Source organism: Talpa occidentalis, unplaced genomic scaffold (assembly GCF_014898055.3).
Source record: "Talpa occidentalis isolate TD23 unplaced genomic scaffold, MPIMG_talOcc4v2.1 talOcc4.14, whole genome shotgun sequence".
NCBI classification, from domain to species: domain Eukaryota; kingdom Metazoa; phylum Chordata; class Mammalia; order Eulipotyphla; family Talpidae; genus Talpa; species Talpa occidentalis.
In genome coordinates this window covers 51,271,843-51,292,913 of record NW_023601433.1, presented here as the reverse complement: position 1 = coordinate 51,292,913, position 21,071 = coordinate 51,271,843, and the positions used below count along the sequence as shown (strand labels likewise).

Below are 21,071 nucleotides of genomic sequence, written 5' to 3'. Positions count from 1 at the left end.
CATCAAAAGTTAGGAGCATGACTTAGAATAAACAGCAGGATGCTTTTTCCACTCCTAGGTATTTACCCAAAGGACACACATTAATTCAAAAGGGCACCTGCACCCCTATGTTTATAGCAGCACTATTTACAATGGGTAAGCTATGGAAACAGCCCAAATGCCCAAAAATAGATGACTGGATCAAGAGGATGTGGTACATATACACAATGGAATATTACTCAGCAATCAAAAAAGATAAACTCATGCCATTCACAGCAACATGGATGGAGCTGGAAAGGATCATGCTCAGCGAAATAAGCCAGAAAGAAAAAGAACAATACTAGATGTTCTCACTCATCGCAGGAATTTAGAAAACCTAAATAAGGGACCAGGAAAAAGACTAATTATGATAAAGTAAAGATCAAAATCAACAACCAACTATAAACCAGAGGCACACTATGGGGGTGGGGGTTGGAGGAATTACAGTCAAAATAAAGGGGGTGGAAATTGTACGGGGGCTATAACCAAGATGAAAATGCATATAATGTGCAAACATGAAAAATGATGTAAAAATATATATAAAATTAAAAAAACTTTAGAAGGTTTGTTATAAAAAACATTGATAGTAAAATACTATAGGAATTATTTACCTACATGGAAATGAACAAATTGAAGAGAAACTATTAATACATTTCTAGACTAACAAATAAGAACAAAGTAGAATAGATAATATTGTTGTACATCTGGAATGAAATTTTGTATATTCAGAAAATTAAAGAGACCCCTGCATGAAATATTCTCTTATTTTTGTAGCTACAAAAATATTGATCAGGTCTCTGTCATTGTTTGTTAACCCACATCATCATATATGGATTCCACCAGTGTGCATTGCAGTGCATTTTCATTAACCAGATGGTCATAGAAGTAATTGCCATTCCTGGAGTGTTTTAGAATTCACTGACATTAATGCCACTTTTGGTGTCTGCTGTTTATGTAAGCAAACAATTTCTCATCAGATTTCTTGCATCATCCTGCTAAGAAGTTAGGAAGTCACAAGGCAGTCAAATGTGCCACTTAAGTGTTGCACAATTCCCCTGAAGTCTGGCAATTGCACATTTATTTGAGTCTAGAATCCAGTTTCTAGGGAATTTTTTCAGAGAACTTAAATAGCTGTTGTGATAAATTATAAATTATTCTATTTATGCCTAATTATCCAAAGTATTAGATAATTCTTTTGTAATCTCTCTATTGATACTTTAAACACATTTACAAATAATTATAATGTATCAAACACTCATCAAGGACATGATGTTGGCAAAGTCTGACACTTGGAGCCAGGATCTCCCTGCAATGCCCACCTCCTGGATGGGTTATCCTTACAGCTAGAATTTCATAATTCTACAGTAGAGTCCGCAGATTCTCCTGTAACGGGCTAGAGAGTATATATTTCAGGCTATTTTTGGTCTCTGGTGCAACTGTTTAGCTTTGCTAACTGTTTAGCTCTGTTTAGCTCTGCTAAACAGTTTGTCTAATACAAAAGCAACCTTAGATGTTCAAACACAAGTGGTATGGCTGAGTGCCAATAAATCTTTTATTTATAAAACAGGTAGCATGGCCAAACCCATGTTTTAGAGTTTTAAGTCATGCAGTTGAAAAACCAAGTAGGAAAAAAAAACAATTTTGTATTATATAACAGCAGGTAGAATTGAGATTCTTCTATCAGTTACTTATTTCTTGTGGCTTATGTGGGTAATATAGTACTAAAAGAAACCTTGACTTGAGAGATGGGCCTCTCATCAGCTGACATGACTGGGAATTTTTAGTCAAATCCTAATGCTGGCTTCTAATCCTGCATCATCATGTGTAGTTGGTAATGAAACCGAGGGCTGCAGAAATGCATTCATTGAAACTGTGTGAATGTCACCACAAATCTGCCTACAGTCTCTCTACATTCACACCAGCCTTGCCTACTCCCACAGTTTTAACGGCTGCCTGCTTTCTATGACTCACAGGTTGCATTTCCTACCCAGAAACCCTTCACCAGTCACATTTCAAGATGCTTCCCACATTGGCGTCACCCTGTACCCTGAGATTGGCTCATCTGCTGGGGCCCTCCTTCCCTGGTTCTAGTTCTACACCGTCCTTATTTCCCACATACTGTCAAAGTTTGCCTGCTGGGATCCAGCCTCCCTGTGTGTTTTGTAGGTTTTCTTCCTCTCAGGACCTGGACCCAGGTTTCTCTTTCCTGTCTGTACTGACCCCACCAATCCCTCCTGTCCCTTCCATGCACTGCCCTGTCAATGTAGTTAAATTCCAGGTCTGCTCCTATCTCTCCCAAAAGACACTTTGGCTTTTTTACTCTCAAAACTGATTTTATTTGTTTGGATTTTATACTTTAAATAAAAGTACTGATTTTTGGATGCAGGAGTCTCCTACCCCTTCATCTAGCATATACTCTGTCCTGCAGGAAAGCCTCATCAGCCTGCTTGCTCACACCTTAGTAGATGCTAGAGAAATGCATCCATTTAGAGTGTCTGATATTTTCCTGTGTATAAATGGACTTTACTCAGTGTAGTAACAGTCATTTGCACCTTTATGTACAAGAATTCACAGATTACTTCTTAGTCTGCTTGAAAGAGAAGGCTCCCACACTCGGGAGAAACTGCAGAGAGAACCTGGGTCTTGAGAGCAGCAGCTGCTGGTGGCAGCCATTGCAGGTGTCCGCAGTAAGGGGCTGAACGGGGGACAACTTTCCTGTTCTGCGGATGAAAAGACCAGGGCATAGAAGAGTCAGTTGGCTGCCCCAGAACACCCTGCTGCAGAGTATCAGGAACCCCATTGACATCCTCTCCTCTGTGTCTGATCCACCCTGGCCCTGCTCCTCACAGACAGCCCTCTTCTCTGTACAAGAGCACAATTAAACTTTGCATAAACAACAAAGATGCCAACATCCTTGTCACAGCCCCACAGACTCTCTAGTCTGTGTGGGATTCATGATAATTAGAGCTTTTTGTCATGCATATAGAAATCAAGAAGTGATTATCCAAACTTAAAGATTCCTGTTCTGAAAATAGAAAGTACTTCTTAAGATTTGTCTGACAGTCTACCACAGTTTATGGAATTTTTAGGGCATACTACAGGAGGGAGATGGTTCCAAACCTGAGAAGCTATAAAATCTCCTCACGTCAACCCTGACTCTTAGAATTGTGGCTGAGAGAAATGTTTGGATAAGGAGCCAACAAACACTTTTCTAACTATCTCTTAATTTAGCCTGTAGATAATTTGCCTGTGACTTTGTTTTTTTTTTTTTCCCCTTTATCATTCTTTTTTTTTTTTTTTTTGCCTGTGACTTTGAAAAGGAACTATGAATCTCTATTATTAGTATTACTCACATACTCAGGAAAGGTTCATCTGCAGCAGAAGACAGGTAAACTGAGTATACAGCTCTGTCCCTGAGAGATTATTCAAGTAAGAAGATCACTCCTCCCTTATATTGTCATGTATCATTTATGGTTGAGACACTAATTGCAAATTTCCTGTGAGGTGCTTTTTTCCTATAAGAAGCAGATTTCCCCTTTTTCTTCTCTTCATTCAGAAGTTACTTGGGAACTGTAAAATAATTAAGATGATTAAAAGTGGGGCCAGCCACCAGCAACCCCTTGGGATTCCTCATCATAAATAGAATTCAAGGCGGCTTCCTTTCAGCTGCTGCTAGAACCAGAGGCATTTACTCTAATTGTCAAGTGTTTATTAACTTATTTGTCCTTTGAACTACTCCTCAAACATTTGCTGAGCACAAATGTTGTAGGAGGGTAGCAGGCAAGTCCAGCATCTGAGCAGCACACCGAGTGGCCCTCTGCACGAGCAGATGATTAGGAAGGAGCTAGGCCAAGGAAGCAGGGAACCCAGTGGAGCCCTGACATGGTCATGACCTGAAACATCTGTCCAAACATGGGGGATGGTGTTGGCAGGAGTAACAAACTAAAACCCAGGAGTGGGATTCAAGGGGTGAGATGGAGCCCCCAGATGCAAGCGGCTGAAACAGCTTGCAGATACTGTATTGAAAGATGCTGGATACACATCCTCCTGCTTCCTCCAGTATGAGTCCTGATTCCAGATTTCTTCAGGAACCCTGACAGAACCCTGACAGCTGCTGAGAGTAAAAATGATTTAGGGTGGAGAAGACAACCCCCACCCAGGGGGCAACAACTGTAAAGTTGTCTCAGTGACTCTGGGGTGACACTTGAAGGTGGCTGGAAGGATGACCCCCATTTTTTGTTGATTTTAAAAGTATTAGGAAACTGATTTAGAGAGCAGTGGGCTGTCTTGCTTAGAATATGCACCCCACTTTGCTGATTCTTGGTCTTCAGAGTGCCCCTGACCTGTGTGACTTCCCTGACCTGCTGCCTGGTGCTGGTGAACTTTTTTTGGATCTTTGAACCTCCACCTTCCACCTCACTTACATCTTTCCCCCAACAAGTGTTTCTTCAGCATGTATTGCATACAGAATCCTCCTCAGAAGAGAGATAGCTTGTTAAGTATTCGGAGTCCTGATCTCTAGAAAAATAAAGTAGGACACAGTGCATCACTCCAGTGGCATAACTTTCTCTGGCTTCCTAACAGAAGCCAGCTGCTGGGTTTATGATCCTGCAGTGAAGCCATATGGATGAATGGGGAGGGGGAGGGGCACATACATAAATTTGGAAAGCACTTTGAAGTCACCCAGCTGTCATCATTCCTATTTTTTAATCACCAGCTGTATCGGAATCATTATTTTTTCCAACTTCAAAGTGGAAGCGCTGCAATGTTCCTGCTCCTACCACGAACGCTGACTGGCTCTCACCAATGATGACTTAACCAGTCCACCGAATGAGGTTGAAATGCAAGCAACTCACATTAAACTGCTTTCTTTTTAAGGGGCTCATTTGGAAATTTGCTCAGTGTGCCTTAGCATCTATTGTATTTTCATTTGAAATAAGAGGCCCCAATGAGTGTACTGCTTAGCAATGGAGAATGAGATCATTTGAAACCTGAAATAAAATCTATTTGTCAAAAGCACAGATGGGGGTGATGCAGATGATGCGTGCAGCATCTGAAACATCGAAGGGGGACAGAATCAGTGATTCTGCTCTTCCCTCTTGCCCTTCACCATTGTGTCCAAAGAGACTGACTGTCTGCCTCCCTCTCGTGGACACTCCTGGACTCAGAGCAAAGAAGTTGCCCTTAAGACTCTGTCTTAGGGGCCTCTCCGGTGGCACAGCAGGTTGAGCACAGTGCTGTGAAGCTGTCCACAGCCTCTGCAGCTCAGGTTTGATTCCCAGCCGACCAGGGAGATACCCACATGGTGCAGCAGACCTCTCCTATTTCACCCACTGCAGCCCTCAGCAGTGTTTTCAGTCGTCTGCCTGTTCTGGTCCCTGCTCTGTCTTTAGTGAATTCTCTCACCCTCCCATGTCTCTGGCCTATACTCCAGTTCTTGTATAAATAAATAAATCTTTAAAAAAAAAAAAAAAGACTGTTTTAGGAGCTTGGCAGTCATAACAAAGCACCACAACAGAAGTCTGTCACCTCGCCCCCCCCTTCCCATCATAGAGGCTTGGAGTCCTAGATGCAGGTGTCTGCCGGGCTGGTTTCTCCTGAGGTCTCTCTCCTTGGTGCATAGACAGACATCTCCTCCCCATGTCTTCCCATGGGCTTCCTCTGTGTCTGTACCCTAATCTCTTCTTCTGAGGACAGCGGTCACTTGGAATTAGGGCCTGATGGCCAGGACAGTCGTCACTTGGAATTAAGGCCTAATGACCTCCATTTAACTCAGTCATGTTAAAGACCACATCTCCAGTACAGTCACATTCTGAAGTTCTGGCAGCCAGGACTTCAGCATATGAGTTTTGTCAGAACACAGCTCAACCATAACAGGGAGATAAGCGGGGGTCTAGACTCTACTAAAAGGTGTGTGTTTAGGGCGCTGATGCCCTAGATCTCTGCCTAGGCTTAGACCCTAGCAGTGGCTGCTTGCTGCCTGTGCTCTGCACAGCACACAGCATCTGGGCTCTCTTCCCTCAGCTAAGGTCGTGTGTGGGTTACAACAGTGCTTGAGTGCTTATGTCTACTTCACTCTTTTAAGCCCACTGTAGCCTCACAAGATGAGCCCTGTTGTTGTTGTCTCCTCTGTACAGAAAGCCAACTGAAGCACAGAAGCTACATTGCTGGTCCCCAGGGATAGCTGTGAGCAGGGCCTAGGACCAAGTCAACCCGACAGCCTGATATCCCCTGAGTTCAGCCCCATGCATATCCCCACACACCTGCTGGGTCAGTGTGCCTGGTCAGTGTCCAAGGTGTTCCAGGCATGTTAGGATACTTGGCCACCCTAGATGCTACTTTTGAAACTTACCTAGGAATACATATTAACCCTTCCCCTGCAGCACCCTCTCTTCCTGTAGTATGTCCTGGTGTATACAAGCTCACTTCTACATTCAGTCCATTCTCACTGTTGGCAGATTCCATACTTTCAGATCCACCTACTTGCTACAATTATTTTTAAATCTCAAATCAGTACTTAAATGAGTACTGTAGTCATGGGTGAGTGACTAAATTTTGAGTCTCTTAACAGGTAGGTTCCCAGCTGATGCCAAATATGGTGACTCTGCCTTCTTGTTGAGCTCAGACTATAAGTAGTCTCCATCACATAATCTATTTGGTGCCCCATTGTTCCCCATCCTTATACTTTTTGTTGGTGATCTCACTGTTTCAAGTATCCCCATGTGTGGTGCTGATGTGGACAGCACCCAATGCCTGCTCCCTCCCACAGCCCAAGTGACATGCTTCTGACACATGGAACTACAGGAGGCCAGGGACCTTCACAGTATCCAGTAGGTTAAGTGAGTCAAAATTAATGGTGTGATATCCATTATTAGAGCATATATAAAATGCCATTGATAGTCTCACTTCGCATACTCTCCTTAATGCCCATTTTAATAAATACAAATTGTGCTTTCCCCACTTAACCATTTAAGCACTCAACTTTGTTGCTAGTAACGGTTGCCCACCTCACTGTGCATGACACACATCAGAGAGTAAGCAGGTGGCTTTTGAATGTCTCTTCCATATTACTCATGTCAAAACAAATTATAGGACCTCCCTGGTGGCCAGCAGTTGAGCCCTGGACTGCGAAGCTGCCTGCAGCCTCTGCAGCACCAGTTCGATCCCCGGCTGCCAGCAAGGGTCCCACATGGCGCACAAACCTCTCCTGCTGCACCCGCTGCTCCTCTCAGCAGTGTATTTTGTCAGTCTGTCTGATCTGCTCCCTGCTCTGGCTCTGGTGAATTCTCTCTCACCCTCCCGCACTTCTGACTGTACCCAGTGCTTCCTCACATCTTAATAAATCTTTAGAAGAAAAAAAAAAACATTATAAAATAGCTAATAGTTCTTGAATGCTCATCCTCTATCAAGAAATGTCCTAAGAATGCTATATATGATAAGTCATTTAATCTATGCAACTACTCTACAAGAAATTAGCCATTGCCATTCCTACCTGATGGATGAGAAAACTGAGGCACAGAAAGGGTAAGACATGTTCCCAAGATCTTGAGCAATTTGCAGAACTGGCATTCAAACCTCAGGCTCTCTGCCTCCAAAGCTTGAGTTCTTCCCTGTCTGGATAATGACAGACCAAGAAAGACTTTTCCTTAATGAATAAACATGTAACTATCTCTTTTTCTCCTTTGACTGCTTGAAAAGATTGTTTTAGTTAAAATGCTATATGACTCGTTGATATGGCTACTGTTGTGATATTCTGTCTGAAGTTTTACCTAACTTTGTTCCATTATGAGCAGTACACATTACCATAAAGATCCTCTTTGTGCTGAGATTTTGTTGTAGCCTCTTGCAAGGGTGTGGTATTGCTGGAGGCCATACTGCTTACTTGGTCTTCAGAACAACTCTGCCATGATAATCAGAAAGCTCGCGATTTGCTTCTTCACAGAAAATCACTCCGCACCTCCTGATGTAACCACTTACACCTCAGAACACTCAATACAAGTAGAAAGGCCCCAAGGCTCTACAACGTCGCGGACGGCACCAAAGTATGGCAATGCTGAGCTCATGGAAACGGGAGACGGTGAGACTCACAGAGTTTTCCTCTTTTTCAAATTCTGGTCTCTACTACCTTGCCTTTTGGTGCCCGTGATTGGATGTGCTTTTCTTAGATACACAGTCAGTTCATTAAATTTATTGTCAGGTTCTCCATGAACCTCCCATGGAAAGCAGCAGACTCTTAAGAAATGCAGATCACCTCCAAGTTGGCCAAGAGTTATTCCTTGTAGGGGAAAATGTCACTTTTGTAGGAATTTAGCTGTGAGGAAAAGCAGAAATGTCTTAAGATTCTGATGTTTTTGCTAGTGAAGAACGAAGTCATTTCAGCAACGAGGAAATGACTGTGCTTGTGTTCAAATTATGAACAGTTATTTAAAAGGGCAAGATGAAATTAATGTAAAAGGAAGGGCAAGATGAAGTTAATGTAAAAGGAAGAAAATAATTATCAAAGATGGGCTAGAATGGTGATTTAGAGATATATTTGGAGGAAAAATAAAGTGATTAGATAAAACCCAATATAGGGTTTCTCTTTTATTCCTCACATCTTAAGTCTTAATGTGTTCTGAAGACAGTGGCTGTTTATGTTACCCAATCTGGAGATGCAGACATGAACTTTATGCTTTTTTTCTTTCTACTTTCCCTTAGTCTCAGTGCTTCCAGCGTCATGAAAGTAGGAATAGAACCTGGTAATGAAATCAAATGCTATATTCCTGGAGGATGGCTGCAGTGGTCTTGGCAGGCCATCCATCCCACTGTGCTTGCCTCCTGGGATACTGTGTGGTTTTGGGGGTCAGGAGGAAGGCCTGGTCCAGTTTCTAGGGACTGCTCACCTCTTCATCACACTCAGAGCCCAGAATGACTCAGGCTTGTGAGCTCTCTATTAATATGTTTGAAATCAGTCATTTGCCAACATGATTGGTTTCCCTGGAGCACTTTGAGTTTCAATTTTGCTTTAGTTTTCTGCAGAATTCATTATCAAATTGGTCATTGCTGCTGTTCTTGTCAACATTTTAATGGCTTTGAAGTTCATCTTTCTCCAGTAAATTCTGAGTCATAACTGTGTAGTCCAGTGTTTATCAGCCTATGATGACCTCTCTTGTCAGAAAGATGGGGACACTTACGAGGCTAGTGCTTCTGAGCCACACCCAGACCAAAGGCATCAGAAGGTCTAGCCTCATGATTGTCACTGTGCTGCCTCTTTGTCCTCCCTTAGTTTTTGTTCGGGGTCACCACACTGTGAGTGTGCACCTAGCAGAACATTTTCACTAGGCATATCCCATAGGTGACCCTTCAAGGACACTGGATCTCCCATAGCATAAGCCTGCCTCTCCCAGCCCTTGGAAGGGGCAGTGAGCTTCGATTTCCGACGTGGTTGCATTCAGGCTCCAGCATGCCTGAAAGTCAGCTCATTTGCTCCACGGTTGTGTTTCAGGCGTGCCTGTGAGTAGCCGGGTATCAGCAAAGATCCAACAGCTTGTCAACACCCTCAAACGACCCAAGAGGCCACCTTTGCGGGAATTCTTTGTTGACGATTTTGAAGAATTATTAGAAGGTAAGGGAGCCCTCTCCCACCCTGTTTGTTCTAGTGCTCCTATCATCCCATAAACGATGCTATTTTTCTACCAACGCTACTTCACTTTTTAAGAGCAATCATTTAGGCAGTCACAAGAAGACAGGAATCTAGATAGGGTGCTGCAGGCTCCTGATTATTCCCCCAACTATCCTTCCCAACTGTGCCCCACACTGAGCACTGGCACAGTTGCATGGAAACCCAAACCGGTTGTCACCTCAGCAGAACGCAGTGTTGTCCCCTGAGTCAGGATCTTGGTGAGGCTCCAGAAGGATACAGAAATGCAAGTATATGATAGAAAACTCACAGCAGCCCAGTTCTCCCTGGATAAGCTTTTAAAGGAGACTGCAGAGAGCCTACAGCAGGCTGCCTCCTGCCTGGCTTTACAAGTTCAGGAGCCAATGTCTCAACCTCTGAATGCTCAGAAGCCTTTTAACACAAACCACTTAAAGTTGGAACAAAATACTACTTACTGTGTCAAAATCAAACTGCTTGTTTCCTCATTCTTTATAACACAAGTAAGACATAGAGAATTTTCTGGACAGCAGGTGGAAATTCTCTATCATAAGCTGAGAAAGAAATCATTTCCAGAAATGAGAGAAATAATCTTGTTTTCTTGCCAATTTAAAGAGTTGGGCAGGTTATATTTTATATGAGGTATTTATTTTTCTTTTACTCAAGAAAATATGCTCTTTGGTCATTATTCCTAGTAATTGCAGCAGATTTGAACTTACATGTCAATATTTAAGAGCATAAAAGTTTAGTGAGATTTGAGCTTTTGGAGTCCAGAATTACTAGTATATGTTAATAATTGATATTTTAAACATAGGTATTGCAACCCTACGTATTATAAAATATGTAGTTTACTTGCTGTCAGTTTGTAAATGCACTCAGGTCTCCTAAAGTTCCTCATCCCAATATTGCTTTGGGAATTACAGGAATTGAGCACTTCATTTATGACCATTGAGGCTTAGTTGTAGTTCATAGCTCTGATTCTATAAAAGAATGAATGCATGTTTTCTGCTCACTAGTAAAGTTATACCTTTATTAGTTATACTCCTAGCTTGTTTCAAAAGAATAAAAAACGAATTGTGCTAACGTCCATGTATTTTTCTTGAAAACCTTTTGTATTCAAATGTGCTTATTATTAGTTCAACAACCAGATCCCAATCAGCCAAAGCCAGAGGGAGCCCAGATGTTGGCGATGCGTGGGGAGCAGCTGGGTGTGGTTACGAATTGGCCCCCATCCTTAGAAGCCGCATTACAGCGATGGGGAACCATCTCACCAAAGGCCCCTTGCTTGACCACAATGGACACAAATGGGAAACCACTATATATCCTCACTTACGGTAATTCTGGATGACTTATTCACCTATCTTTGCTTATTCCTAGACACAACTGACTCTTTAAGGGTAATTGATTTATTTTTGGACTTCCTTATGTTTCCATGGAAATAAATGAAATTTGAAAGGAAATATTTTAGAAAAATAACTTTAGATTATAAAAATCATTGTGTTTTAATGTGTTTTGAGGATCATCTAAAAATGGATGCAAAAAAGTTCACCGATCATAGCTTGAAGTAGGTTTTGGTTTTTACCTCTTGGAATGGTTGTGTGATATTGTTGAAACTAATACTTTCAAGAAAGATTGGTAGTTAAGGAATGTATACCTAAACTATGATATATATCACTCAGGATTTAAAAAAATCTCTTTCTAAAGTGTCTTTTTTTTAAGAAGTAAGAGAAAAAAGACTTTTCATAAATCTTTAACACAATTAACATAGTCTGCAAACTTATGGAAATAACTAACTGTACCAGAGAGATTTCTTTCTCTACTCCACGCTTGGGGGCTATGAGAAAGCAGGCTGTCAGATTATTTTCAGACTGTACTGCCGCTTTGCAAAGAAGCCAGCTTCTTAATAAGAGCAAGACCAAAATGGCTCATGTTAGGTCTGCTTGTGTGAGCTTAGATGACTTTTTTTTTTTTTTGAAACTTTTAGTCTTATTATTATGAAAATAAAACTCTATTGCAGGGAGGAAAGAAATCAATTTCTACATTACCAGTTGAGGTCTAGAACAGTGCAGATTCCAGCCTTGGCAGGCAGGACCCATGGCTCACAGAGCCACACCAGCCTCTGTGCATCTGTGAACACAGGTGGCCCTGGCTTGCAAGCTTGGTTCTCAGCTTCCCTGGTTTGTGTCTTTGTTGGGCAATTCTAAGTGCATAAAGGGTATCTCATCCATGATGAGGCATGAGCTTCATTTTTTTTTTTTTAAATAATGTTCTTGGCAGTAGGTTTTATTCACTTAAAAGAAAGACTTCTGTGTGACTTTCATCTCTTGCCAGTTCTGCAGTGGAGCTGTATTCATATTTGCAGCTGATTCTGCCAGACCCACATGCAGGGGTTTCTGATGACACACGTATGCAGGCCCAGGGAGCATTCGTTAAGATGTGTGAGGCATTTACTATGCCCTGGGTCAGAGCAGGGCCGTGTGAAATCAAGCCTGAGTGAGGGCAGTCTAAGGGACTGAGGACCTAGACTGGAGGCCTAACCCGCTTCTTCTGAAGGTACAGAGGACTTTGCCTTTTTGCAAGGTTCTGGAGAATCTGAGGCATAAGATACAGAACAAGTGAGTCCTTACTTAATGCTGTCAGTAGGTTCTTGGAAACCACAACTTCCAGCCAGTAGAATGAAGGAAGGTCCTTGAATAACACTGGTCCAGTGTTGAGTAGGAATTGTTTTTCTTATCACTGTTAGGACAAAACTTTATCATTCAAGGACCTGCTATATGAAAATTTTGAATGAATATGTCTACACCGAGTTATCTCAAGTCCTGTTTTTAAGTCACCTATATTGTGGTATATTTGGTGTATGTCTATATCTGACATATATTATGGATCAATCTTGGTTTTTTACTTGTCAAAGGAAAATAAGAAAGCAGTACATTTCTAAACGTGAGATAATAATTTATCGGGACAGAAAATGAAAGTGTTGACTAATACAATGAAAACCATAGACAAGTGCTTTTTATGCAGAAACAATAAAATCATTTAATGATTGGGTGTTACTGAGAAGTGGCAAAGGGAAGGAAGTTGAATAAGTGACTTGGTATAATCTAAGAACCAAACTAAACTGTAGTACTTTCAACTATCTAGCTTCCTGCAAGGCCCCAGGGTAGAATTCCCAGTTGAGAAATTTAGGATCTTTAATAGATGGCCAGTGAACTTGTGAACAAGCTTATAAAAAGTTTTATAATTATATTTTCCATTTAACAATATAAATAAAACATACTAAAGAAATCCCATGGCATTTCATAATCTTATGTTAGTAAAAGTAAATCATGCTAAGCAACCATTTCCTTTTATCATGCTCATTTAGCAGAAACTTTTCTGTCTCTTCCTCCTTTCTCTCCTCCCTGGCCCTAGGGAAATGTCTGCAAATCAATTTTGCTTTGTTCCAGTGTCCTTTTCTACCAAGCAAATGCTGGGTTGTTTTTTTTCTTTCTCCTTTTTCCTCCTCCTCCTCTTTTTTTTTTTTTTTTTTTTTTTTTGTTTAGATGCTTGAGCTAGAAAAGCATCGGAGAACCTTTCTACCCCATGTTTTTTGTGTTGATGATATTTCTTTTTTTTTTAATTGATGAAGTACCATTATTTTACATTCTTGTTAATGCTTTGAAGTATAGGATTTCTCCCTCTAGGTGTGCCCAGGGAGGGAACCCCAGCCTCCTCCTCAATGCTACATGTTCTGTCCGCTTGCTCATTCCTTACTCACATACAAGTGAAATTAAAATTACTATATAATAAAAAAGTGTTTGCATCATTTCTACATCTCCTTTGTACATTGTTCCAGAACCACTGTTTCTAATGTAAATCAGCAATTTCTCCTTTCTTTTTGAAAAAACATCAAGTATACTTCTAGAATGTTATCAAAAGTGTGTTTTACCCTTTTCAAACTCTCTCTTATAAGCTAATTTTGTATGAATTTATGATTTCAACATTAATATTCCAGACTGAGCATGAAGTTGGAAATTTAACAAAATATAATGGTGCTAATTGTTTGATTGTAATTGATTTGTTAATTTACAACACATTGACTTTTTCAGTTACAACAATTTGATTTAATTGTTTATTCATCTATATAATTCCCCAGTATTGTTCACATTAAGGAAATCTGGAGGCACAAATATTTGTGTTTTCCCTAAGGAAATGTGTTTTCCCAGAGGGAAAAAGCATCATTTCTGCATTATTTCTAATGGGCTAATGAACTACTTTTAGGAGAAAAATATAATCTCTAAGTAAGATACCAAGTAATTGTAAGGTAGCCAGTCTTGAGGACAATGGTATTGGGAAGCTAGAGATGGAGGAGGGAGCATGAATAAAATTTCATGCCTAATAATGATCTTGATGCTCTACAAGTATGTGAAAATGCTTTCTGTGATTTTTGTGCTTCTGGTAGCCAGAATGTCCTAGAATCTAGAGACATTTGGGCAAAGCATTTGCCCAATCACTGAAGCTGCGATACACTGAAAAATTCTTTGGTTGCTAAACAGTAATCACAAAATTTGGGTTGCTGAAAAATCTAATGTGAAATAAAAAAAATCCCTTAGTTTTTTTTTTCATTCAAAATACATTGTAAACAAAAAACTTTATATATTTTTCAACACTTCTAATTTCACTTTTACTTTTAAGATAGGAAAAAAATTAAAAGTGATTGCATTTATGTGACAGAGTTAAAAATACTCTCAATTTTATTGTACTGTTGTTGCACTGGTATAACTTCAAACAACTTGAGCTCTGAAAATGCTTAGAAGCTAAGGTTTTAAAACATCTTTGTGTTCAAGAACTCAGAATAGATTTAAAGTCATTTTCATTTAGTCACAGACTGTTTTCTGTCACCTGGATAATGCTGAAGAATTGTACTAGGATGAAAGCAGAGATTTGAAATCTGCAAGTTCTTCAAAGCTGAACATTATAAAGAATGTTTTCTTGAAGTAACATTGGATGATGACATGATATAGGTTTCAGGTGCACAGTGTTATGCTTCAGCATCTGTACATAGTACATCTCGATCACCACCTAAAGCCTAGTTTCCATCTGAAGCTGGTCACTTCTTCTGAAGTTTTTTTTTTTCTTTAATTCTTTTTCTTTCCCTGCTTTGTGGTCATTTTTGTAATGTTTATAACTTTAAAATAATTAAAAATACTAGAGAAACCAAACAAAAGGTCAAGAAAAAGACAAAACTTGCAAGCTGACCATAGAGTAGCAAGAGAGAGGGTAGAGGGGGTAAAAACAGGGGAGGGAAGAGCCCAAGGGAATAGGGTGATAGTGCACCTGTGACATGGAGTTGGAGAACTATGAGGACTACATATGAGGGGAGAAACCAATTACTGTACAAATATGAACAGTGATCTAGGAAAATGTTTTAAAAATTAAAAAAATAAAGATTGTAAAACTAAATGAAAATAAATAACTTCAAGAAAGGAAGGTTTTGGAAAGGAATTTCCGAAACTCCCACAAGTCTGAAATTAGAAAATTTAAAGTTGAAAAACTTAGGACTTAAAAGGACCTCCCTGATGGCGCAGGGCTTAAAGACACAGCACTATCAAGCTATCGGCAGCCAGTGCAACATGAGATCAAACCCCGGCCAGAGAGCTAATCCACATGGCACAGCAGACCTCTGCTGTCTCGCCACTGCTCCCCTCAGCAGTGTATTTCAGTCAGTCTGCCTGTTCTGTTCCCCACTCTGTCTCTGATGAATCCTCTCATTCCCACACCTCTGGCCTACACTCTAGTTCTTGTATGCATAACTAAATAAATCTTTAAAAAAAAAAATTAGGACTTAGCAGAGAGAGGTCTCCAGCCCTGTGAAGACCACCACTGCAGTTCTGCAGTGCTTATATTCTTTTTTTTTTTTATGCCTACAAGAGCTGGGGTACAGACCAGAGGGGCGGGGGGCGAGGGAGGGTGAGAGGATTCACCAGAGACAGTGGGGAACAACATAACAGGCAGACTGACAGAAATACACTGCTGAGGGGAGCAGTGGGAGAGACAGGAGAGGTCTGCTGCACCATGTGGGTAGTTCCCTGGCCAGCTAGGGGATGGAACTCGTGCTGCAGAGGCTTTGGACAGCTTCATAGGTTGCATCTTAACCCCTTGCATCACCAGGGAGGCCCACTGATGTTCCTCAGAGTCACATGAAACAGGACCCCCAAAAAAAGGAAAGTTGTGTCGTTTTGCACAACCTAAGATGGTGATGTGCTTATCACAGTAACCCCACCGTACTCACTCCCTGAAAGTGTCTGAGATGACCTTTGAGATCATCTCCGGCTTTGCTGGAGGTCTCTTGCTCGGTGTCCAGGCATCCTTGATTATGTAAGTCAGAGCTGCTGGCTTTTATATCCCACCTTGATGCCAAGACACAGAGTAAGTTGAAGGCTGAAGATGAAAAGTGCTTTGGGTAAATTTCATCTCCTGAGAGGATTTCTTAAGACCACTCCCCAGTTCTTATAGACTGTAAAATACTGACAAATGAGTGATAGCCTGTGAAAGGGGCCCCCTCATCAGAAATAATCAGAACTCAGGCTAACGTTTGAGTTTTCTTTTTTTTTTCTCCTCAAGGTTTGTTTTAAAAAGTCTCTCCTCCTCTGCTTTTACTTGATTTCCGTTTCCTTCTCACTCAGCTGACCCATTTCCTGGGTCCTCCATTCGTTCTTACCGTGATCTGGTCACATTAAGAGCAGGTGGATACAGGTGCCAGGCTTTCACTGGGGAGTCATAATCTACAATTTGACATGCACATCCAGCCATAACTGAAAAATTCATGTGTCCAATTACTTGTATCTTTATCATTTGTGTTAATAGGCAAACTGTGGACAAGAAGTATGAAGGTTGCGTACAACATTCTGCATAAATTAGGTACAAAACAAGAGCCCATGGTGCGACCTGGAGATAGGGTAAGTGCAATTTAATTATGGGATCTGCAGTACATGCCTCTTATGTGGGAAATTTTCAAGTGAAAGCCCAGCATCTACTAATTTTACTAATAAGGCTTCCTTAATATTCACTATAAGCATTTAATCCTCACAACAACTTGTTAAGCTGAATGTGGGGTTCTCACATTTTAACCCCGAGGACACTCAGACTTGGAAGGTCAAGTATCGTACAAGATGAGGCACAGCATTAATAAGTGGCATAGACAGCACCCAAAGCCAGTAACCACTGTCAGGTATTGTCTCCTGGTTGGAAGCATCTTGTCATCTACCTGGGCAGGTGGGACAATTACCTTTAAAACTTTTTCTCCATTAATCCATTGGAACTTACTGTCTTGGCAGCAAACTACTGCTACAGTTCCTTTCCCAGTGTCATATTTCTTGATAAAGCAGGTTTTTATTTCATTCTTAGTGCAAACTGGTAAGTTACAGAGGACAGATAATTAGTATTACCAGTTTCATGTTATACCAGAGCACTTAATAATCTTGTCCAAGCTTTGCACCCTGATTTTGATGTGGGACTAGGTGTTGAACCTGATTTTATTGCCATCGATATATTGCCTTTTTCCCCACATGCTGCTGGGTAACTTAGACCCCCAGGACTGCACCCAAAGATCTCCAAGTGAAATCTATAAAGATATCATTGTAGAGCACTGTAAACAAACAAGAACACAAGATATACTTTAGTTAAGAGATAATATAAAGGCATGGACCCATTATAGGGAATTTTCTAAAAGATGACTGCTGCCCAGGGTTTTGTGCTGGACTGTGTGATTCTTTCCAGTTTTATTGAACAAGTTTGACCTCTAGCATTTAAAAGTCAGTTGCAGGTCTCATGCTTCCTGACCATGAATCCTACTACAAAGTTTTAATCAAAACAGTGTGCAACTGACAGAAAGTTAGACATATAGACCAATGGAATAGAATAGAGAGCCCAGAAGGAAATCATATATATGGTCAAAGGATTTTTTAATAAGAATGCTAATACATCAAATGGCAAAAGGACAGTCTAGTCAACAAATGGTGCTGAGAAATTGAATACCCACAAGGAAAAGAATAAATTTGAAACCTTATACCATCTACGGATAATTAACTCAAAGTGAATCCATGGCCTAACATAAAAGCTAAAACTATAAACTATTAAATTTAAAACAAGGAAATAACTTCATGACACTAAATTTGACAGTGATTTCTTGGATATGACAGAAAAAGCAGAGGCAACAAAAATTTGGACTTTAAGAGAATTAAAACTTGGATACTATCAAGAGAAAATGTTTTCAAATGCTATGTATTATGTGAGATTAGAGTCCAGAATATATCAAGAACCTCTATAACTCAACAACCACCAAAAAAGTTTTAAAAATGTTGGTTTGAATAAGCATTTCTCTCAAGAACATTTTCAAATGGCTAATAAGCACATGAAAAGATGTTTATTACTAATCACTGGGGATATACGATGAGATACTACTTCATACCCATTGGGATAACTGTTATCAAAAAAACAGAAAATACCAAGTTTTGACTCAAATGTGAAAGACAGAACTCAAAGTTTCTAATTTTTTCATGTCTTAGTCAAAACTTAGTATTTTCTGTTTTTTTGATAACAGAATCCTCTCACCCTCCCACGCATCTGGTCTGTACCCCGGTTCTTGTATAAAATAGTCTTTAAAAAAATTAGAAACTTTGTACATTGCTGAGAGCACTCTGAAGTGATGTACCGATTATGAAAAACAGTATGGTTGTCCCTTAAAAATTAATCCTAGAATTATCATTTGATCCAACAATTCTACTTCAGTTTCAAAGAATTGAAAGCAGTGACTTAGACAGATATTTCTACACCAGTGTTAATAGTAGCATTATTCACAAAAGGCAAAATGTGTAAGCAACCCAACTGCCCACCAATGGAGAAATAACCAGAATGTGGTAGCTACATACAATGGAATATTACTCAGCTTTTAAAAGGAAAGGGGACAGAAAACTACCTGTGTGTAGCCATTGTGGTGCCAGGGGGCAGAAGGGAGGGAAATAAAATAAGGAAATTCTGACACACAGTAAAACATAGATGAACCTTGAGACATTATATTATGCTCAGTGAAATAAGCCAGACACAAAAGGACCGATTGCTTGTGTTTTCTCCTCAGTGTGGTACTTAGAGTGGTCACGTGCAAAAACAGAATGGTGGCTGCCAGGGGCTGGAGACAGGGTGGAGAGTTTGTGTCTAGTGTAGACAGGCTTTCAGTTGGGAGGCGTAGACATTCCATGGATGGCTGGGGGTGATGGTCACACAGCAGTGTGAAGCTCCACAATGCTGCTAAACTCTGCACTTGAAAACAGTTAAGAAGGTAAACTTGGTTATGCATATTTTACCACAATTTTATAAAAATCAATTATAGTATATTATCTCCCATATCTATGATTCTTAGACCTGTTTAAAAAAAAAAACATTATTTTATAGTATGGCCTCCAGATTCTTGAAGTGCCTTGTAATAGCAATTACAAAAGAAACCACCTATGTTCAGCTCCCGTGTGAGAATGAATGTAGTGGGCACAGTTTTGATGGAATAAAATAGAGTTTTTGGCAAGTTCTGGTCTGTATTGTGTGAGGGGTATAAGTTCCCTAAATTAGTCTTTAAAAAATTACTCACGTGCCTAACATCTGGTGTGTGAGTGTAAATACTTATTAAATAAGCATACAAAACTAGTAGTCCAGTGATTGTTGCCTTCTGTGGAAATAAACAGGATTCTTACCCACTTTGAAAGTCATTTTTTGGATAAAACTTAATATACCCCAGAATAGTAATAGTCAATCTTTAGTGTAGAAATTATAGACACTTTTCATGTGGATGACTTTATTACTGCACTTTGGAGCGTAACTTCTGACTTTGAAAGAGGTATTGATATGCCTGATGCTGATTAGGGTTTTGGAATATTGTACCAGGAGCTGTAGAAAATATAGACACATCACACAAGAAGAGAGCAGTAGTATTAATTCTCTATAAATTGCAAAGTGATAATGGTCTCCAAAGAGGTGGTTAGAGACATATCTGAACTGTTTGGGTAGGAGAAGCATCTTTTTGTTTGAAGCACACCTGGACTCTAAGAAGGCTTCTAGGGAGAGAAGATAGAGTGGGGGTCAGGTTGTAGGGAATGGAGTGAGGACTGAGTGATACATGCAGCTCCAGCCCTCCTACTTCATGGCAGTGAAGGAAAATCAGGGAGGAAGATAGGAATCAGTTTACAAGGTTAAACCCTATCAAAAGCCTCGGGTGGACTTCCAGCTCATGATTTGTTGATGCATGTTTTGCTTGGTGGGTACTGCCAAGGGAATCCATGGACAATCGGAGAATCACACGAAGGGAAACCATGTGAACTTAGACAAACTAAGCATCTGTAATTGTATGGGACTGCACTGGAATCACTAGGGACTCACCAATGTGAATCCATATTTTTGAAAGATGTGAAAGGAAAAGTTTATAAGAATGACATACAAATGGGATTCTCTTTCTTAAAACAAATTGCAAAAAAAAATTCAGCTTTTTGATTCCAACAGAACCATTAGGAAAGGAAAGGCCTTTTCTACCCATTACTTTTGTACTGTTGAGAGCATATAGTAATGTACAATTTTATATTCTGCTTTTACTCACTTAACATCGTGATATAACATTTCATCCTATTTTAACACAGCTCTGAAAGTTATATAATATGGCATTATCAGCATACGTTTAGTGATATAGCAGTGGGAATTTTAAATCCTGGATCAAGTTGATCTTCCTTTAAATAGAGCTGGGGTGGAAACCAAAGCAAAATCTCAGAAACAGGATTGGTCCACAGTCTGGCTGTGGGAACATCTCACTTTTCCTTTGTGTGTTCTTTGCTCTTGGTGGAGACTCATTCCTCTGGAATAGGTATTATAGGAAGAACCCTAAGTCAGTGTTAAGTCATCCTTTATGAATGGGCATACACATTGGTATTGGGTAAAGCTTGGACATCTGCTGCAGCTTTAATGCTGTTTGGTCGGCTTTCTGAAATGTTTTAGTCTGCTTCAGGGACAGAATCCATGCAGCATGGGAACCTGGAAGCCTTGCCAACCCTTCATTGAATATTGTTGCTTCACTAGATGCAGTTCTAAAACCAGGTGCTATCAACCATCAGCCCATTGGTGGAAGACAAAACACTTGAGCTAGTGCAAACCTCAGATGGTTTTTTAAAGTGATTGTGGTTCATATGCATGGACTTCTTGAAAGACTTACTAATGGTAACCTGGCACCCAACTGCATGCTGTTGGGACAAAATGAAGGACTAACATATCAGCAATTATTCTCAGTTTCTCAAATAAAATTTATTTTTAGTGCAGAATGGTTCTTATTGACCTTGCAGTTTTGTTTTTCTCTCATCTAGATGATTTTAGTCAACCGTAGGAATGCTACAGGGAAGGGATTATC

The 21,071-nt window shown here is 40.2% G+C and overlaps 1 protein-coding gene across 2 annotated transcripts in view; it reads left to right on the top strand.

The window, feature by feature from the left end:
- DIP2C (disco interacting protein 2 homolog C) overlaps positions 1–21,071 on the top strand; it is a 343,245-nt gene that overhangs the window by 227,504 nt on the left and 94,670 nt on the right. For both annotated transcript variants that reach the window (XM_054695051.1, XM_054695050.1), the window contains 4 exons: positions 7,961–8,095; positions 9,503–9,622; positions 10,792–10,989; positions 16,502–16,593. In XM_054695051.1, coding sequence (XP_054551026.1) covers positions 7,961–8,095; positions 9,503–9,622; positions 10,792–10,989; positions 16,502–16,593 — 545 coding nt within the window. The remainder of the gene's footprint in view (positions 1–7,960; positions 8,096–9,502; positions 9,623–10,791; positions 10,990–16,501; positions 16,594–21,071) is intronic.